The following is a 20130-nucleotide window of genomic DNA, read 5'->3' on the forward strand; positions in this document are numbered from 1 at the left end:
TGGGGATGTATGAATTTGGAAATATAGGAATTTGGGGATATGGGGATTTGGAAATGTAGAAATTTGAAAACGTTGGAATTTGCAAATATAGGAATTTCGAGATGTAGGAATGTGGGAATGTAGAAATTTGTAAATATAGGAATTTGGGGATGTATGAATTTGGAAATATAGGAATTTGGGGATATGGGGATTTGGAAATGTAGAAATTTGAAAACGTTGGAATTTGCAAATATAGGAATTTGGTGATGTAGGAATGTGGGAATGCAGAAATTTGTAAATATAGGAATGTGGGAATGTAGAAATTTGGAAATATAGGGATTTGGGAATGGAGGAATTTTTCTATTCCAACTCAGTGGAGTCGCAGCTATTTGAGAAATGTTATTACGAAATTTATTATATTCAAAAAATAACCTAATACTTGATTCAGACATTTAATCATTTTTTTTGTGCATGTTTATATTTCAGTTTATGCAGGAAGGTAGAATAAGTAATCTATAGCAAGGTGCACGAATGTTTCCTTCAGTTGTAGCAAGGTGACGTTACGTTACAGTGAGTTAACGTTATTCGTGGGTGGAGAATTCCATCGGAGTCTGCAATTTTTATATTAGCTACAAATCGTTTGAAATCATTCGAATTTTTCGAGGAAAAGAATTTAAAGAAACTGTTTATAGAAATATTCGCAAGTCGATAGAAAAGGAGACGACAATATCGATGATAAATAGCAGACGTGGGCACTAAGTTGAATTTTTTGAAGAAAATTTGCAATTCCTTAGTTGTAATAAATTCAAACTACTTGCGAAGGTTTTGAAATTTCAAATTTATTTAAAATACGGTGATTGTATGCATTTCTCTTCTTTGTCCGATTTTCTCACTTTTTTATTCAAACTACGATTTTAGGAATTTTTTTGCAAGATACAAGCTTGATACAATTTCATGTTATTGAATATAAATTGATACAACGAAGAAATTTTCAAAAATGTCTACCATTGTACTCTGCTTCTTTCTATTGCTTTCGATTTCTTTATTTTCGGTTAAAATCAAGGTGGTTTCGACAGTATATTGTATGTAATGCAATCTGACACAAATTGACACAATTTAATACAATAAAGTTTGAAACATTTTTTAAAAATGAAAAAAATTTTGTTCTGCTATCGATACTGTCAGCCACCTTTTTACCGACTTAGAGCTATCTACACAAGTCTTTTCTTCATTTATTGTTAAAGTCAGGATGGTTTTAACATTTTTAACAGTTTGGATATTTTAACATTTTTAACATAAATACAATATGTCGTAAAATTAATACAAATTTGAACAAGCACTTGTACATACTTTCTGCTGTGTTAGTTGTTCCGTTTATCGTCAGATGGCACACAAGAAACGAATCCAAAATTAAAAAAAAAATTGCAAAAAGCATAGTATTTTACTATTTTATTCTCATTCATTTTTTGTAAATATAACATTTTATTCTGTTCACAAAATTTTACTTATGAAACAGAGAATACATCAGTAAATAACTATTCAAAGTTTTCAACTTGATTTCAACTAATACAATCATTGACAAAGTTCAGAAAGAATTAAATAAAATTATGTAATGTGCAAATCCACAAATTTCCATCTAACTTGTTCAAAAAATGGCACAATAAATATATTACTTAAAAATTTTGAAACCAAAGGGTTGTATAACTCACACAAGTCTCAGAGGATCACAAAAGTATTTTAAAAATAATAAATCAGAAAGAAAACCTTAATTTTCATATATGGCCATGTATGATCAATAAAATTGTATCAAATGTAATCGTCACTAATACAAATTCCTTCTATAAACCTTTACATTTGAAAACCATTTTAAAACCTCCATGATTGATTATCAGTACCGAATATCGTTCAAATAACAGTGTCTACCATAAAAACTAACTACTGCATGATCATCGTATCTTATATCTAATAATGGGGTCATTTACCTTCTGTCAGGAAAATGTTGGTGGAAAAAGCAACGAAAATGAGCAGTTCAGATTCAACAGGACGAATGCCGGACATTAATATCAAATTATGTCGTGTGTAACGTTGTTGCGTAAACGAAACAAGTCTAACGTTCCTTCGATGGACGAGCATTGAACTCTCTCGCGGCTATCATTCGATTGTAACGAAAACATCGTTCGCTTCAGTTACCTTGTTTATCATTCCATGAATACAAATTCCAGACTACTGTCCTTTCGTACTTTCACTGCAACGTTAGACGTCCTCGTGACGCATTTCGATCGACGACTTTAAATTGTGCGACCTTTTGAATGCCGAAGGAGACGCCATTGTGCGATGACGAGAATTGCAGAAAATAGCGAATTAAGGAATGTATGAAAGAATTTGCTATTTCAGATTTAAAGCTATTTAAATAGCAACTGGTAGTACCAGTTTAATTATTGATCATTCTTACAATTCTAATTCTAGCTTTTATTCTACTCAAATTAAAATAGTAGCAAATTAATTCAGCAGAAGTACATTTATTACTCAACGATGTGCTATTATTTCTTCGATTTTTACAGCTGTCAGAAATAAGTGACAACTATAAATGGGTTCAAAAGACAAAGGGTGATGTAAGACGAGTGCAACTTAAAAAGATATTTCTGTGAAAGCTATTTCTACAGAAATTGATTCTCACGAATCGAGCAGGTTGCAAGATCGCCACAGGAGTGTATCTCACTCTAAGCGTTATAATACCCTTAGTACTACGATAAATGTCAAGAAGTTCTCTTATATGATCGGGAAAGTTCTCGGTTAACCGGTCATTTGTAAGTACAGCAACACTTTGTACTGATTTCATTCTTAACTAGCACAAAATGTGTATGGACTTCACACATTACACTTATGACAACACATGTGTAAATACAAGCTAATTTTCTGTCACGTGATATACATTTACTCAGCCAGTTTTATATTACTAGTTTGTCTATTATTATGTTATTAGTTTGTTCATTTAAGTCACTCTTGCTTCTTCTATTTTTTATTCTGAGCTTGTACTTCCGTTTCCTCTTCCTTCTTTCCACCCTCTTTCTTCTCACCTTCACCTCTTCTGTTCTCTTCAGATGTATTTAATTATTCTAGTCGTTTTATACTATTTATATTTTATCTTCTGTCTTATTAATTCAAGTCATTTTCTTGTAAAACTTCAGCACCCATTTTTGTATAATTTTTATACTAAATCAATTAATTTCTTCAAATAATTTTTGTTCATAATTCAATTAATTTTTGTGAAGCATTTCTGTACCAAACTAGTTAAATTATGTGAAACATTTTTGTACCAAATTAGTTACATTTTGTGAATTATTTTTGTATTAAAACAATTTCTGTGAATCATTTCTGAACCACATCAATTAATTTTCATGACGAATCAATGAACTTTCATGACAAATAAATTTCTCTAATTTAGTAGCTCAATAATCTTCTTACCATGAGAATAAAAATTTCATTACTCATCGAAAGAATATCAATAAACATATCACTGACAGTTAATAACCTTTAAGCAGAAGGGTCATAAAGGACCCAAAGGTCGTAACAGTTAATTAAGTTTCCTGTATCGATCGTTGACAATCAGATATGTCAATTATCGGTTATAATATTTATTATAAAAACGACAAGACGTTTTACGATTTTAGTACCGAAACTTATTCCTTAAATTATTATTCTCTCAAAACCTCCCTGTGGTTTATGTTATTACTACGTCACTTATTCAAGTAATCGTACTATCATTGTGCACAGTGAGCAACATTCCAAGAACTTTTAAAGACAAAGGATCTGAACGGAATAATTAAAATAAACTGGCAATAATGAGCATGGAAGGTCTATATTCCAGCTTCGGTCAATAAAGTAGAAACATAACGAAGACACCACTCATTTTTGCAGACAATATTACACACGGTGTCCTTGTAAAAAATATTAATTCCCGAGAGGATCACCTTGCAAAACCGTGTTTCCACGAGAATCGTGTACGCACGTACATCAAGGGCTTCCCGTTGAATCTACACATGGCAATTATTGCACATCTGTCAGTCAAGAAACTTCACTTCCACCATTATCTTTATGTTTTACTCAAGTATCAAATTTTTGAATCTCTGAAGAGCTTCGTTTATTTACTAGACACGAGAATCACGAAAGAATTTAATATTATAATTTAGTGAATGTAAGATTTTTATGTTCATAATTAATAAGGGTGTAGTAACCTTGGGTGAATTTGAAAACTAAATTTTAATAGCGAAGTTCTTCACGTACTAGTGAATTCCACTTGTTTAATATTTTCATCAATTTCGTATGAAAACAATTTTTGTAATTTCGTATTTAAATTTATTTACTGAAATATTTGTTTAACTATCTAAAAAATTGTATTGAAAATATTTGTTCTACAATTGTCTTATTTATTTAATTGAAACAAAAGGTTCAAAAAATTGAAACTTCTAAAAATTAAAATAAATGTCTCAAAAATTTGTTGTAATTCAACTAATATTTGTTTGAAATCTTTCCTTGAGACTTGCATAAAATATTATTTCTGAATGAAAAACAAAATAGCTTGAACCTGAAAGTATTTTTTCTACAAATATCCAATTGTCTTATTCATTTCATTGCAACAAAAAATTTGTTGCTTAGAATATTCTTGAATGAAAAATGAAATAGCTTGAACTTGAAAATATTTTTTCTACAAATATCCAATTGTCTTATTCATTTCATTGAAACAAAAAAATTGAAGCTTGTAAAATAAATGTCTAAAAATCTTTCTTCGAAACATTTCCTTGAAACTTGTATAAAATATTATTCCCGAATGAAAAATGAAGTAGCCAGAACTTATAAATGTAAGCAATGTATCATCCACTAATTATTTCACATTGATATTAATTACAAATACGCGATGAAAAGTGAAACGAATTAATCAGTATTATGCCATATTAGCATTTAAGCGCCATTTACTTGAAATTCGTGTATGCTTTACGATTTTTAAAACGGCAATCATCAATCACCGTAGATACTTTTCTCGATGTAATAATTTATTCGAAGTTTTCCAACCGCAAGTTGTGTAACATCGCTCCGAAAACCGGAGACACGTCACGCTCGACGGTAAATGAAAATTGATGCCGTTGGAAAGAATGTTAGACGATGGTTTATCAAAATCTTCCGACAAGTGAAATTGTAATAGTAGATCGATGGATCATTATTTATGGAATCAGACATTAAGGAAAACGATATTTATGTATGATTCGTTTAAAGACTCGACTTTGAATTATCGGAAATAGATGTAGAAATGAAAAAAATTGACAATGTCTTGGTTTTATTAAAAAATTAATTTTACATTTTTTTCTGGCAATGTTATATTTTTGAGTAATGTTATATCTTTGAATAATTTTATATTTTCCAGTAAGGTTATACTGATTTCCATGAATCTTTGTTACAATGGTTGGAGTACGCCATTTGCATGAAAGTCCGCGCAGAAGCGGCAATATATCGAGAACCTTCTGCATTACAGTTGTGAAATACATTGAAGTCCGAAACTCCAAGTAGAAATTTACAAATAAAAATTTATATTGAAGGGTCAATAAAATAGATAACAATAAAAGTAAAAAAAAATTTTGATAAGAATTTTCATTAAAGAAAAATTATTCTTCTTTTTCAAATATTTTCACTCATCTAAAATTTGCAAGACTTGTTACAAAATTATTTAATTTATTAAATATTTTTGGAAATTATAAAATACAGGAACTGCGGGATACAGAAATGATTTCTCAAGGCACATAGAATCATTTATTAAAATGTTACTTATGGAAAGAGCTACGAACTTCTCCACTTTCTACCATCGCTTTTTTCAAAGTTCACTTTCTACTTCAAGAAGAAATTGATCAATGTCCTTTGTTTCTAATCTTCTTTTTATAATTTTTTCGATGCAATAAATGTTTATAAATCCTCTCTTCCTTGAGATACTTTTGTTCAAATTTCTCTTAATGCAAGAACTAAAAGCCTCATTATCTTACGCAATTCATTTCAAACTTTACTTTCTAATTTTGCTACGAAATTCTCACGTTTCTTGTTTCAATTTGTCTTTCTGTATCATAAATTAATTCTCATGCAGTTATGGATAGGATATGTGAAGATATAAGGACTGCACGTAAGGATATACTGCACACGTTCGTTTGGACGTTTATACGTGCTAATGAGTTAGTTATTTTAGATAAAATCACAAGTTAATGCAACTTTGAAAGAAAGAAAGTAGGCTCAAACTTTAGCTTATAATTAGGTTAAAGTTGTGTTGGACCTGTAGATGTGGGGTTTAAGTAATGTTGAAGATATACGAGCTTCAACTGATGGTGTACAGTAAGTTATACAAGGTTGAAATTATGGTGTAGTGTAAGTTATACAAGATTCAAATGACATTTAGTTATGCAAGGTTCAAATAATGACATACAGTAAGTTGTATAAAGTTCAAATTATGGTTTGGACTAAATTATACAAGGTTCAAATGATGAGGCAGAGAAAGTTATTCATGAAAGGTTGTAATGATGAGACACTAATGATATGGAGTTAGGTGTACAAGGTGTATGACGTTAGGAGTATGACGTGAGTTAGATATATAAGCTCCAATTGATGATGTGGAATTAGATATACAAGGTTCAAATGATGATATGGTTAGGTATACAAGGTTCAATTGATGCTATAAATCCATGCAAGGTTTAAATTATGATGTGATGTGATGTGGACACGTGAAGAGCTACACTAGATTCAAATGATGCTATAAATCCATGCAAGGTTTAAATTATGATGTGATGTGATGTGGACACGTGAAGAGTTACACTAGATTCAAATGGTGCTATAAATCCATGCAAGGTTTAAATTATGATGTGATGTGATGTGGACATGTTAAGAGTTACACAAGGTTCAAATGATGAGACAGAGTAAGTTATACAAGGTTCAAATGACGTAAAGTTATGCAAGGTTCAAATGAAGGTACAGAGTAAGTTATACAATGTTCAAATGAGAGTGTGGAGTTATGCAAGATTCCAATGATACCGTTCAGTTATACAAGGTTCAAATGATGAGGTAGGGTAAGTTATACAAGGCTCAAATGATGGCATAGAATAAGTTAGGCAAGGTTCAAACGAAGATGTAAAATTATGCAAGCTTCAAATAATACTGTAGAGTTATACAAAGTTTCATGACATAGAGTAAATGATACAAGTTCAAAGGATAGTACAAAGTCATAAAAACTATTCATTCATATGAAAATTCCTCAAATTTAAAATAAAAATTAAATCATCCACATATGAATGCCATGGAAGTCAAACACCCAGATACAAAAATATTTCCAATCACTGCGATATCTATACTTTGGATAAAAGTAACTACAAAGGGGTAGAATCAAAGCTGAAGAAACGTTAAATTGGGCGATTTTCTACCATGGTTTTCAAAGTCGTGTCGCGGTACGATGAACTCTCGTACTTAGATTGCGACGACGTTGAGGCGGTGGTCGGGCCCATGGGCGGGCCCCGCCGCTCCCGATGGGGGCCTATATAAGTTGACTCGCGGCCGTGGAAACGTGACTCTATAATACACAATCGCGTTTGCCTCATCAACGACCAGACATGTATCTTCCCGTGAGTATTCTTCACTTTTCCTCCTTTCGCCCATAAGTGTCCTCTTTCTTCCTGAGAGTATCAAGCATGGTTCCACTAATTGCTTTCGTTTAATCCATTACGTACTTTTCTGAAGATCATTCAGTATCTACTAAACTTCAGTAAACGAACGTGCACATTCTTGGCTATAGGCGCTTGCACTAAAAATTCATGAAGGTTAGGCTTGTGATTTAAGTACTCTAGAGAATAGCTGAAATTAACACTTAACGGATGGACTAAATTTGAGATTTCCTTTTTGACTGAGATGGATTACGACTTGTGGTTTGCTATAATTTTTATTGAGCTGCGTTAGTTTTTCGTTTTTATGTGCATTGGGGTTTTTAGTTATTCTTGTACTACACAGTGCTACTACCATTGCACAGTTTTGCTTTGTAGGTAGTATTTTTTTAGTAAATGTTATTTTAGAAATTACTAAATACTGTCAGATACTGTTAGATTACTGTTAGGTACACTTTACAAGGGTGAATATTTTACAAAATATAGTATTCTTCAGAAATGTTAGAGATGCGAATAAAGGATCTTGCAAAGTTTTACATAAAATGGCGCTGACTTAAAACCATGACACTTTAAAAGTACTATATTCTCGTTCATTTAATATTCTTAAAAAATTATCAAAAACTGGAAAACACAGAAGAAGAACGTATCCGTTAAGTGTTAACGGAGTGAAATTTTTGTGGTCACACTATAGCACAAATTATTAACAAGGTTATCTTTTAATTTCACTTTTCAACCTGATACTGTCTGCTACAGTGTTGCAGAAAAGGCAATTATGCAACGTGCTTCTCATACTTTATTGACAAACGAATCATTTGAATAGTAATACATTTTATTCTCTAATCCTTAACTATTAAAGATGTATCTATGAATACACACAGGAACAAAATTACCATAAAATTTCAATAATTAAATTTGTATAAACAAAGATTGCTGTACTAGATCAATGTTCTTCGATTTTTGGATAAGTACAAATTTTTACTTCTAAATTTGTTTAACATAGGCTTTGATTGTTTTACTAATAAGCGTATCTAATGATTTGCATCTTTAATCACTTATAAAGACACACAGAATGTTCGCGAATTAGAACGTGCTGATCTAGTCCTTTCTAATGCGTTTACAAAGGTATTTACTTCTCACCATTTGATGCATTTACTACCTAAATATGCAATTAACATTTAAGTTTTATAACCTTCAACTTTTTGTTTGTGTTTCACTTCTTTTTCGTTAAGTTTTTTTTTTTGATGAAAGCAAATTTTTCATGATGTAAAATAAATCTTTGTCAAATACTTACTTACTCGTGAACTTACGATATTTGCAATTTTATTTAATTTTCAGTGAAAAATGTATTTTCTTTTGTGGCAAGGAGTTGATAGAATAAACAAATTTTATTATTCGAGACAGTTGAATTTTTTTGTAAAGTATAATACTGGTGTGTAAAATTGATTAAAGGGTAACGAAGTAGAAAGCTGCATAAGAAAGTTACGAATACGTGACAGTGACCGTGAAAGTGCCAAAAAATTGTATTTCACAGTAGATTTCAATATACTGGCTGTCATACTAAATTTGGTAAAAATTTCATTACGTAGTATTTAGGTATTATTTTCACATACTTCAAATATAATTCTATAACTATTCTGTGACTTCAGATACTTACGACAAAAATTTTTAATTTCGAAAGTCAAATTTTTAATGATATGGATTATGGAATCTCGAAAATTGTCTAATAATAATAGGTAACAATTTTATAATAATTTTCAGCATGTGACTACTTGAAATACATGGCTGATAACAATAACAAGTACTAATAGTAACATCTCCTTTTAGAAATGTATTATAAACGCAAAATTTAATTTCGTAAAATTGTCATACAGATGAAAAACATATTCGTACATCTTATATCTGTGATTGATGATAGTATTTCTTATGATTCTTTCATTGAATCACACATACTTATCTCCACAATTCATATAATTTATATTCTCACACTAACCTAAAACATCCCTTTTATTTAACTTAAAAAATTCAATAACAAAATACACGAAAGAAATGAAAAATAAGAGTCGATCGATTACAGTCCTAATAAATGAAATTATTTCACCTCCCTTAAAGTTTTACCTCCACAAAATAATCATTTAGAAATCCTCAAAAACACACTTTCAAACTGAAAAGCAGAACCCACCGAAGACAAGTTAACACATTACCCAAGTAAAAACACAAACTAATTAAACCAAGTTTCCTTCATAATTTCATTTTAATTATAAAGATACATGCCACGCGCAAGATAATTATATTTCACGACAAGTGTGAGCCATTTCCTGGTTGAAAAGTGACTCAGTTACCAGGTTAAAGTAAAAGTGCATTTCAAGTAGCGATCTCGATTGTTTTTCATTCTGCACGAGGTTATTGGAAAGTGATTCGTGTGTGTGCCAACGATTTTATGCAAGCTTGTGTCACCAGGTGCTGTGTCTCTTGTTTTGCGTTGGCCTTGCGTTCGCCCAGCACAATCAATACGTGACCACGCCGGTGCCCATTTTGAAGCAAATCAACAAGTAAGTACCGTTTCGCTATCCTGGTTTCAACAGACGGATCGTGACAATGCCTCGAATGTTTCTTTTTTTTCGTGCTTTTATCGAGGGCAATTAATCGGGCGACTTGCAGGGAGCATACGAGGTCATGTGTGACGAAATACGATACATAGTTTGCTTAAGATACAATGAAATTTTTAAGTACAATTTTAGATAAAGGAGAATAACCTAAATAGTTGGGAACAAGTGGGATACAAGAAATTTTCTAATTTTGAAGGAGTTGAATTTTAGCTTCGACGTTAAACTTGAATAAGAATTCATAACTTTTCAATTAGTCGAATCTTATAGAACCTTATAAAATTTTTCTGTTACAAAATTACTGCTTCTTACGAAATCAAAATTTTCTTTCAATTTTTCTTTCAATTGCAATCATTCTTTGCAACAATAAACATAGGTAAAATATGTTCGTTTGCTCTTAGAACAAACTTCAAGATTTTTAACTTAAACTTGAAAACAGAAGCTTGAAACAACTATGATTTACCAACAGAAACAAGTGTTAATAGAAAGAAGCTTTAACAAAATTGTTAGAACTCAAAAATTTAAGAATTTATCAATTTGAACATTTTAGAACGTAAAAATTGAAGAGTTTATCAATTTGGAAGTTTGAAGAATTACCTTTAGTACTCATCAAAATGTAATCAATCTTCTGATCAATTGTCTTTTGATTAGACACAACGAAGATGGCAGCTACAGTTACGGATACGAAGCAGCAGACGGTTCTTACAAAATCGAGTCAAAATACCCGACCGGTGAAGTATACGGAAAATACGGATTCGTGGATGACACCGGAAACGTTCGAGAAGTGGAATATGGAGCATCCAGGCGTGGTTTCGAGCCAGCTGGTCCTGGAATAAACGTGCCTCCTCCAACCCTAACCGGCAATAGCATTGCTAACCCAAACGCACCTGAGGACGACGGTCAATATAGGGAGGATCCTTCTGTTTACTATACTGATCCTCGGTACACGAATGGAGAACGTTATGATCCGGCTCCTCGTCAACCTTTGACCTACAATCCACCGAAACCTCTTCCGGCGCCGATTTACAACCCTCCAAGGTTGGTGGTTAAATAATTTTGTCGACTGAATTTAGTATGAATTTTTATGTAATACAGTCAAAATAATAGGTAGAGAATACAGGGAGATAGGATACAGATAGAGACATTTATAACATTTGTATGAAATTGAACGATCTAATTTTTACTTGGATTAGTTTGATTTTGTATGGTTGTGCATATTTTCTATTTTTACAATTTTTCCATTGGAGTTGAAATAATTATACTTATGATGTATGAACTATTTCGTATTCAAGAATAATATTATTCAAAGTAATTGTTGGTATTATTACATTAGTATCAATTTTTAGTATTAATATCAAAGTAATATTAGCTACTATAATATTTTTATTCAATATTCTATTGAAAGATATTAATGAAGAAAACAATTTGAAACATTATTTTGTTAATAACAAAACACATGTGCAATTGTATCTCCACTTGCTCCATAATTTATATTAATAATTGAAACATTGATACATAATTCATAATTGATACATTGCTTAAAATTAGTCAGTCAATATTAACTAAATATATAATCATTCTGTGCATAATTGTTTGCATAAAACCTACGTATTTATTGAAAGATCATAGATGTATAGATAGAAAATGTATTATTATATTTGTCAGTATTTTTGAGAATTTCAATGAGGATAACAAGTAATGTTAATTAAACAATAAAATTAAATTGTCGACATTGCAGGCCTCCACCACAAGTGCAATACCAGCCAAAGCCGCAATACCAGCCAGAATATCGACCACAATATCGATCGCAGTATCAACCGCAATATCAGGGCCAGCAGCAGTCATATCCTAGCGCGCCGATTCAAAGTGGTCTGCAAGGTCGTCCAGCACCCGTGGATCCCAACGCTGGTTTAGCCTCTTACACGGTTAATTACAGGCGATAGAGATCCTTTGATCATGCTCCAATGTGTAAATAATGAGTTATTTATAACGATTTTCGGATGCGTTGCATAGATTATAGTTAGGGCCAGTTTTTATTCAACCATGACTGCCACGTTAACCACATTTTGGTGACGCTTAAATTTTCATCCCATTTTCATTCCAATTGTTCATTGAACTAGTTTGAAGTATTCGTATCAGCTACTTAAAACTGCGAATGGTATAACAAAATATTAGACAAGGTTTATTAAAAGTGAAAATAAATCAAATTTTCAACTGCTTCAGTACGGTAGTCAAATTTAATTTTCATATCGAAATGATCTGTTTTCAAAGTTGAAGCGGCCCTGTACGGTTTAAAGTATTACAGTTTTCATTTTTAGGGACAGTTAATGTTTAAAGGATAGAAGGAATTTTAATCGAATGTGTGATGTTTGTTGTTCAATATATCGAATGATAAAATTGTTAGTGGTTTTAGCGTTCATATGTTGGGTTTCGATCTCTCCAAATCCAAGTTATTGACTTCGACCATGATAGTATTCCTTTTAGAATTTTACTGAAAAGAATTATAAAAGGTATTATAGTTTATATCACAATGTTGCAAATATGTTAACACTAATGTTTTTATTATTCAAAGTACCAAATACTTCACATTGCTTGGTTTCAAGTATTTTTTCTGTTACAAACAAGTTTACTGCACATATTTCTCCTTTAAATGTTAACCAGTTAGACATAATGTCGATCATGCACTGAGAACATTTCACTTAATTTTACTTTCAACTTCATGGATTTTATTAGAATTCCTGTTCGTAGTCTTCGCTTTTCTCCGTAACTTGTACAATTAGTAGCAAGTTATTCACATAAATTTGCTTATTATTAGTATATTAGTGGTTTGAAGATGAAGTTACAAGGTGCATATAACTTTCTGACAATTTTCAGTCCCAACTGTATTCACGTATAAGATCTTAGCTCTGCACGTTTTCCGTAATTCTGACCTTTCTTCCTTTTTGAACACATTGCGACGCTACTATGATTCCTCTGCGAAATTCTACCTCTTCATCTTTCTACCTCTTCTCTTACCAGTTCTGTTTGCTCTTCTACCTCTTAAGACTTCCACGATTTAGTTACATTCACACTTTTCATTGTTTACACTATCATTACACGTTTCCTACCCTCTTACGTTCACGTGTACAGATGTTAACCCACGAGTTGGCGCGTGACCCAAAGTAAAAGAAGCTCTATCCACCGTGAACACTTGGTTACATTTCGGCAAGTAAGAATAATAATGACAACAACTGCTGAACGCAATTCTATCTCACTCTCGGGACGTTTGCCTGTCATTGTTTTTGGCCTGATTGGTGTGCGACCGCGAGAGTCAATGTACTGCCGAGAATACGTGTGAGTCCATTTTTTTATTCTGAGCAATTGGAGTCGACGCGATTTGGGGATGTGGGGATTTAAGGATGCTGGGATTTGGGGATATGGGGATTTGGGGACGTGGGAATTTGGGGTCGTGGAGATTTGGGGACGTGGGGATTTGCGGACGTGGGGATTTGGGAATGTGGGGATTTGGGGATGTGGGAATTTGGGGACGTGGGGATTTGGGGATGTGGGAATTTGGGGATGTGGAGATTTGAGGACGTAGAGATTTAGGGATGCTGGGATTTGGGGATATGGGAATTTGGGGATTTGGGGATTTGGGGATGTGGGAATTTAGGGATGTGGGGATTTGGGGATGTAGGGATTTGGAAATATAGGGATTTGGGAATGTGGAGATTTAAGGATGTAGGGATTTGGGGATGTAGAAATTTGGGGATGTGCGGATTTGGGGTTGTGGGGATTTGGGGATGTGGGCATTTGGGGTCGTAACGATTTGGGAATGTAGGAATTTGGGGATATAGCGATTTGCGGCTGAAGCAATTTGCGTACGCACGAATTTGGGAATGGAAGGCATTTTCTACTCTGACCAATTGTGTCGTAGCTCTTTTAAACACATCAATCTCACGCGTCAGCTCGTGGGTTGACATCAGTAGTTACTTTGTGATAGAATCGTATTTGCACTCAATCGTATCTGCATCTCTTGTTAAAACTCTACCTTCAATGTAAGGTCAATTAGCTTAGGTATACACATAAGGTGTATCTAAAAGGTTCACACAATAGTTATGGTTGTTTCTAGATTATAAGTCATTAATTTGAAGGAAATTATCAAATACTGTTATCGTTAACCCTTCGACAAACACAAAAGTCACAGCAGACGATAATTTTGAATTTTTGGAAATAAAAAGACATAAAAAGATATGATTGTTGTTGATCACATATAATGTATATTTGTTTACATATAATGTATGTAATGTTCACATATATTATAATATATGCTTCATTTACATTGTAATGTATACATTGTTCACGTATAATATAAAACTTGTTTACATATAATGTATACGTCATTCACAAATATTGTAAACAAATACATATAATGTATACATCGTCCACATATAATGTATATTTATTATGAACTATTTATTATATGTTCTTTAAGTATATGTTCTTTATTAAGGTTATTAATAAATTTGTGAAATAAAATTTTATGTTCAATAAAAGCTAAAACAAGGAAATTGTTTTTACAAATAGTTGCTTTACCTTTGTAAACGGCTGAGATATGACATATATGAAAAAATTGTAATTAACACTTCGAATGTTACTTATTTGGTACGTCCATGTGATGGAACATAAGATGTTCATAAGATCGCAAACTTGTTAGGAAAAGGAAAGATAAAATCATATCGATAACCAAAGATATAAATAAAGTAACTGTATTGAATTGATCATTTCATACTGATTTTTCGAGACGTATTAAAATAAATATACATTACATTTTCTTCCATTTATTCTGAGCTATTTACACTCATTTAAATATAAACATGAAGTATGTAAATGCAAGGAAAAAAATAATAACTATACGAATATAGAACTTGTCTTATTAGATAGAATGAATATGAGTGTCTCTTCAAAAAATCAGTACTTGAAATTGTAAATATCTTAAGACAAAAATAAGAATATTCTGGATAACATTGAAAATAAATAGAAAACAGCTAGAAAACGATTGTCATACGAAACAGAAATTCCAATGTAAACCACCGACAATTTGTATGCACTTGAGAGACCTTCCTGATAAAAATCGAAAACAGAATGTCGACCAGCAACCAATGTCTTTCGAAATGGAATCTTGCTCTTATTAATCACAACAGCGATTGCGGGTGAACTTGACACGTCGCTAAAAAATCGCGATATTGGAATAGCTTTGAATGACCTTCGAATAATATCGAGAGGCGGCAGTAAACGACCCGTTCATCGTCCCACGTGTGCGATCCACCTTCGCGGATTGTGTTCGAGAGATTCCTGTTCGATGAACAATATATATTGCAATGCATTTACGTCCCATTTTAGTGACTTTCTTCTCGTAACGATTTACGGGAACTATGAATGCATTGCGTAGGCCTGACTATCTAAACATTTTTCAGAGTGACACGAATGGTATGATGAGGCTGTAAACGAGAAGGCATTTGTATGATTTTCTGGACAATTTAAATTCTTGAGGGCATTTAGTGGAAGTGCAGATAATTTGTGTAATCAATCTACTGCCTTTCTTTGTAATTTATTGTACAGGAAGGTGGGTTTAATTGAACCCTGTGGAATTGTTACTCAATGTGAAGATATGTCTTTGGATGTTGCAAGAATTTTGAGAAAAATTTGTAAATTACAGTGCAAAAATACAGTATGGATGAATGATCAAAAGTTAGATAAACTAATAATTGTTTATTGTGTATTTTTTAAATTAATGTTCATCAAAGAATAAATTTAAATATTTATTTGTTCATTGTTCAGTTTGAGTTTTTAACTATGACATCATACAACAAAATTAACACAAAAAGAATTAAGTAAAAAATTCCCCAAAAAATTCATAATTTAATAGGTCACTTTTCAAACAAGTCATCAAAATTTGATCGTCAGCGTTCGTTATATATAAAGGTTAAAACCATCAACAAAAAAGAAGCAAACTAAAGATTAGATTTTGAGTTCCGCATCGAGGGAAACAAAAAATTTAACAAAAAATGAAACTTGTTCCAATAACAGTTGGTTATTTCCGAAACGATCGACCTTGCTTGTTCACGCCAAAGCCTCAGACAACAAAGATACATAACAGTACTACTGCACATGCCAAGGAAGTCTTTTGTGCTGGCAAGGAAGGCTGTCGCCACACCCAGGAATTTCATCCACGCTCTTCGAACATCGGACACAATGTATAATTATTTGGAGCACCTGTAGGTGAACCTCTTTTGCAATATCTTCTACTGGATTTTTTATTTTTGTACTTGTCTATTGTTACATATTCAACGATTGAGAATATGGTTTTTTATGATATGAGGATTGTCAATATGGTATTCAAGGAATTAAGGATGTGGTACTTAAGAATCGATGAAGTACTTGAGAATTGACGACGAAAACAAGAAGCATATTCTACAGGTTAAGATAAAAAATAAAATTGTAGAATAAGTTAAAAATAAGATATAATTGTTGAATGACTTAGTAGAAATAAATGAAAGACATGAAATCTTTATTTCCTATAATAGAGGCAAACTTCTTATTGAATCTATAGCGAGATATTTAATATCTTATGACAACTTTTTGATTATGTTTAATAATTTCAATTTTCATTTACATATTAATAAAGTAGTGAATTAGCTCCTTCATTTCTTCTTCTTTTTTCTTCTCTATTTTTATACATCGTTTCAATATTTAAAATAAGACTAATTTCTGTCTTATTAAATGTATGATAGAGTAACTAAGTTTCAAATAGATTTCCGATAAACTAATTTTTTACTAAACTCGACGTCCTTCAACAAACAGAACGTTTAAACTTGGTGATATTCACATTAGAGTGGCAGGGTCTATCTTGTGCAATATGTACTTTCGAAAAAAATAACTACTAATACTTTCTTATATTAATAAATCAATATTATTCGATAATTGCGTGATCGTATAGTCATTCGAAAGTAGTGCGAATTGATATCTAATTTCGTATTCTAATGGTTAGTCTCGCTTTATTAATGAACAAGGAAAAGGAACTTGTTCAAAGTGTACTGTTTTCCGTATCTTGATATTATAAAGCCTAATGTTATGTAAATTGGATCGGATGATTGAACGTTCTGAACATTTGGAATCACTTTTTGTTTGCTATGTTCCATTTTTAGGTAGGTTGCGTACAAGGTTACGTGAAAGGTTCGATTGGGTACGTTACTAATCATAAGTTTTAGATCCTGTATTAGTTTAATTTTAACAGAAACTATATTACACGATATCTTATAATTTTTTTATAAAATAGGAAGTTCAAAATTTTATTTCTGGTAGCAGGAAAAAGATAACCTAACCTAACTTATACTGTTACTTAAAACAACCAAAATAATTATTATTGTAAATAGCTATATTGAAAGAAATTTTAACAATTCTTTTATTTTAAATCTTCGAGGATAAAATTAATATGCTTCTTATTTTTTAGACTTCATTGTATTTCTCACTTGTAAAACAAAATTAATTTCTTATTTTCTAACTTCATTTATACCTTTCGTATATTTTGTAAATTTTATTAGCACTATTTTTAAATTTTATTGTACTAAATAATTTAATACATACATATTTCAGAAATATCACGAATATCCTTTCTAAAAAATAATTAAATAAGTCAAGTTAAAAATTAATTTATTAATTTAATCATTAAGTTAAAAATTAATAAATAATGTAAATTCTTGTACATAATTATATTAATATAATTTTTGTAATTAAGAAATAATTGTTTACCTGTAAGTAACATTAAGGATCACAATTACCCATGCGCTCAAAACAGATTTTAAACTTTGACTCGCAGTCATTAGGATTAATCCTTCTCAGTATCCTAATTGTAGCTCATAAATTGCACTTTCATAAAAGCGTCTGAAGAGTAGGTTTCCATGTACGTGATTCGTGGCTATCTAATTATTGCTATCAATCTCAATTTTTATTGAGATTGATCACAATACGTACTCAAAGAAAAAGTACGACTTTAATTTATCTTGTAGTGCTGAGAAACTGTTAATATCATTGCAATTAAATTCCTATTAGTTTCCGTTGCGCATGAACTTATTTTGATAATTAATTTTATTAATATCAACCACAATTTCATACCAAAGTCTTTCAAAATATAAGGGGATACAGTATTCATGAAGTGGCTGAAAAGATTTTATTGTAACCAAGCTCAATATTTACATTAATGCATCAATTTTCTTTTACACAATTTATTACAGACTACCTTTTAATACCAACCACACTTTCCTATCAAAATCTCAAGTCTTTCAAAATATAAGGGGTTGCAGTATTCATGAAATGGCTGAAAAGGTTATATTTACTAAGCACAATATTTATATTAATAAATCAATTTTCTCTTACACAATTAATTCGTTATATACTACAAATTAGTATTTAACCCTTTGCACTCGGAGGTAATTCATTTGCAAACAGCAACTTTAAAACTTACTACTTGAAAAGTTAAATGAATTCTGTTAAGGTTATTATGTCTCTACTAATAATTTCCACTATTGTTCACTGTGTTAATACATCACACGTGTCATACTATAACATCAGTTAAATTCTTATTTCAAATTATTGTACTAACACTAAACCTACCGACGTATAATGTGTACTCAATTCGAAATTAAAAATGGAGTTAAAGAATAAATAAACAAACGACGAAACATAAATTAGTACACACATTTATTCTTTACCTTGATGAAAATCAATGCTGATTTCAAAGAATGTACTTTACCAAAATGTGTATCTTATAATAAGAAACTTGTGAAGCGGTCATTTGACCGGTTTGGTAGTTTTATTGTTAAATAAAATGGCGACTGAGAGTCACCTCTCGAGCCCAAAGGGTTAATACAAAAAACTCAGATAGCCAGGGATGGTTTTACGCAAGGCATTGTACAATAATTTAGCCACCCACAACGGATTACTGTGCGGGTATAACAGGAACCGTTGGAAACTATTGCCATCCGGGTGTAACCTATTATCCTGATCCTGAAGTGTCCCATACAGAATTGCACGTTACGCATACCTGATACGTGGAGACTGCCACGGACCACCGCCCATGCCCACCTTTCACAATATACGTGCCCTCGCTTCAGGCTCCTCGATCAGGCCGATCTACTTTACGATCGACCCGTGGAAGCGTATCCCAATGCCCTTTACCGAACTTGCACCATCGTCGATGACGTTCTATTCTTTACAACGAATTTTAATACCCGCCCAGCATATTACGGTCTCATTTTTACACGATATGCACGTCGAAATGTCATTCGGCTCGTCTGGCGATCTCTGATCTCTGAATCGTCGATGGGACGATTGTTCGCGGTTCGTGATCGTGAAATCGTTAGACCCTGTCCGGGTATTTTGAAATTCGTCGGGTTGGGTTTGAGACGTGGTCTCAAGTACGGAATTGGACTGCTTTCTTTTTTCGATCTGACACCGAGTGCGTACGTTATATAATCGGAAATGGAAAGCGCGTTAATCTGGTTTCGTGTAACAGTTTCTTTAATTGGCCTACGTTATCGCGAATTCCTCAGCCACGTTTCGGTTTATCATATTGTCTAATAAGGTATTGGGTTTCTGTCGAACGGAGGAAACTTATTTGGGTTTCAACTTATTTCATCGTTTTTATTTTTTTTTTTTTTATTTATTTTTCAGCGATATTTATTTACTTCGAATTTTATTTGTGGACGATTTTTATTTATTTTTCAGCGATATTTATTTACTTCTAATTTTATTTGTGGATGATTTTTATTTATTTTTTGATTTATTTTTCAGTGATATTTATTTACTTCTAATTTTATTTGAGAGTG

General features: G+C 31.9%; 1 protein-coding gene across 2 annotated transcripts; it reads left to right on the plus strand.

Annotated features, from left to right (window-relative positions):
- Positions 1-7469: 7469 nt before the first annotated feature.
- On the plus strand, positions 7470-15083 carry CPR27 (cuticular protein 27). Of its 2 annotated transcripts, none has more exons than XM_012286586.2 (4): positions 7470-7625; positions 10119-10210; positions 10916-11302; positions 12003-15083. In XM_012286586.2, exons 1-4 carry the CDS (start codon positions 7614-7616, stop codon positions 12205-12207), a joined length of 696 nt encoding a protein of 231 aa, XP_012141976.1. In that variant the 5' UTR covers positions 7470-7613; the 3' UTR covers positions 12208-15083. The 2 variants fall into 2 exon arrangements, with proteins under 2 accessions (XP_012141976.1, XP_076389324.1); XM_076533209.1 differs by lacking the exon at positions 7470-7625 and adding an exon at positions 7703-7820.
- Positions 15084-20130: the final 5047 nt, after the last annotated feature.

The sequence above is a fragment of the Megachile rotundata genome, chromosome 7 (assembly GCF_050947335.1).
Source record: "Megachile rotundata isolate GNS110a chromosome 7, iyMegRotu1, whole genome shotgun sequence".
In the NCBI taxonomy this organism is placed as follows: domain Eukaryota; kingdom Metazoa; phylum Arthropoda; class Insecta; order Hymenoptera; family Megachilidae; genus Megachile; species Megachile rotundata.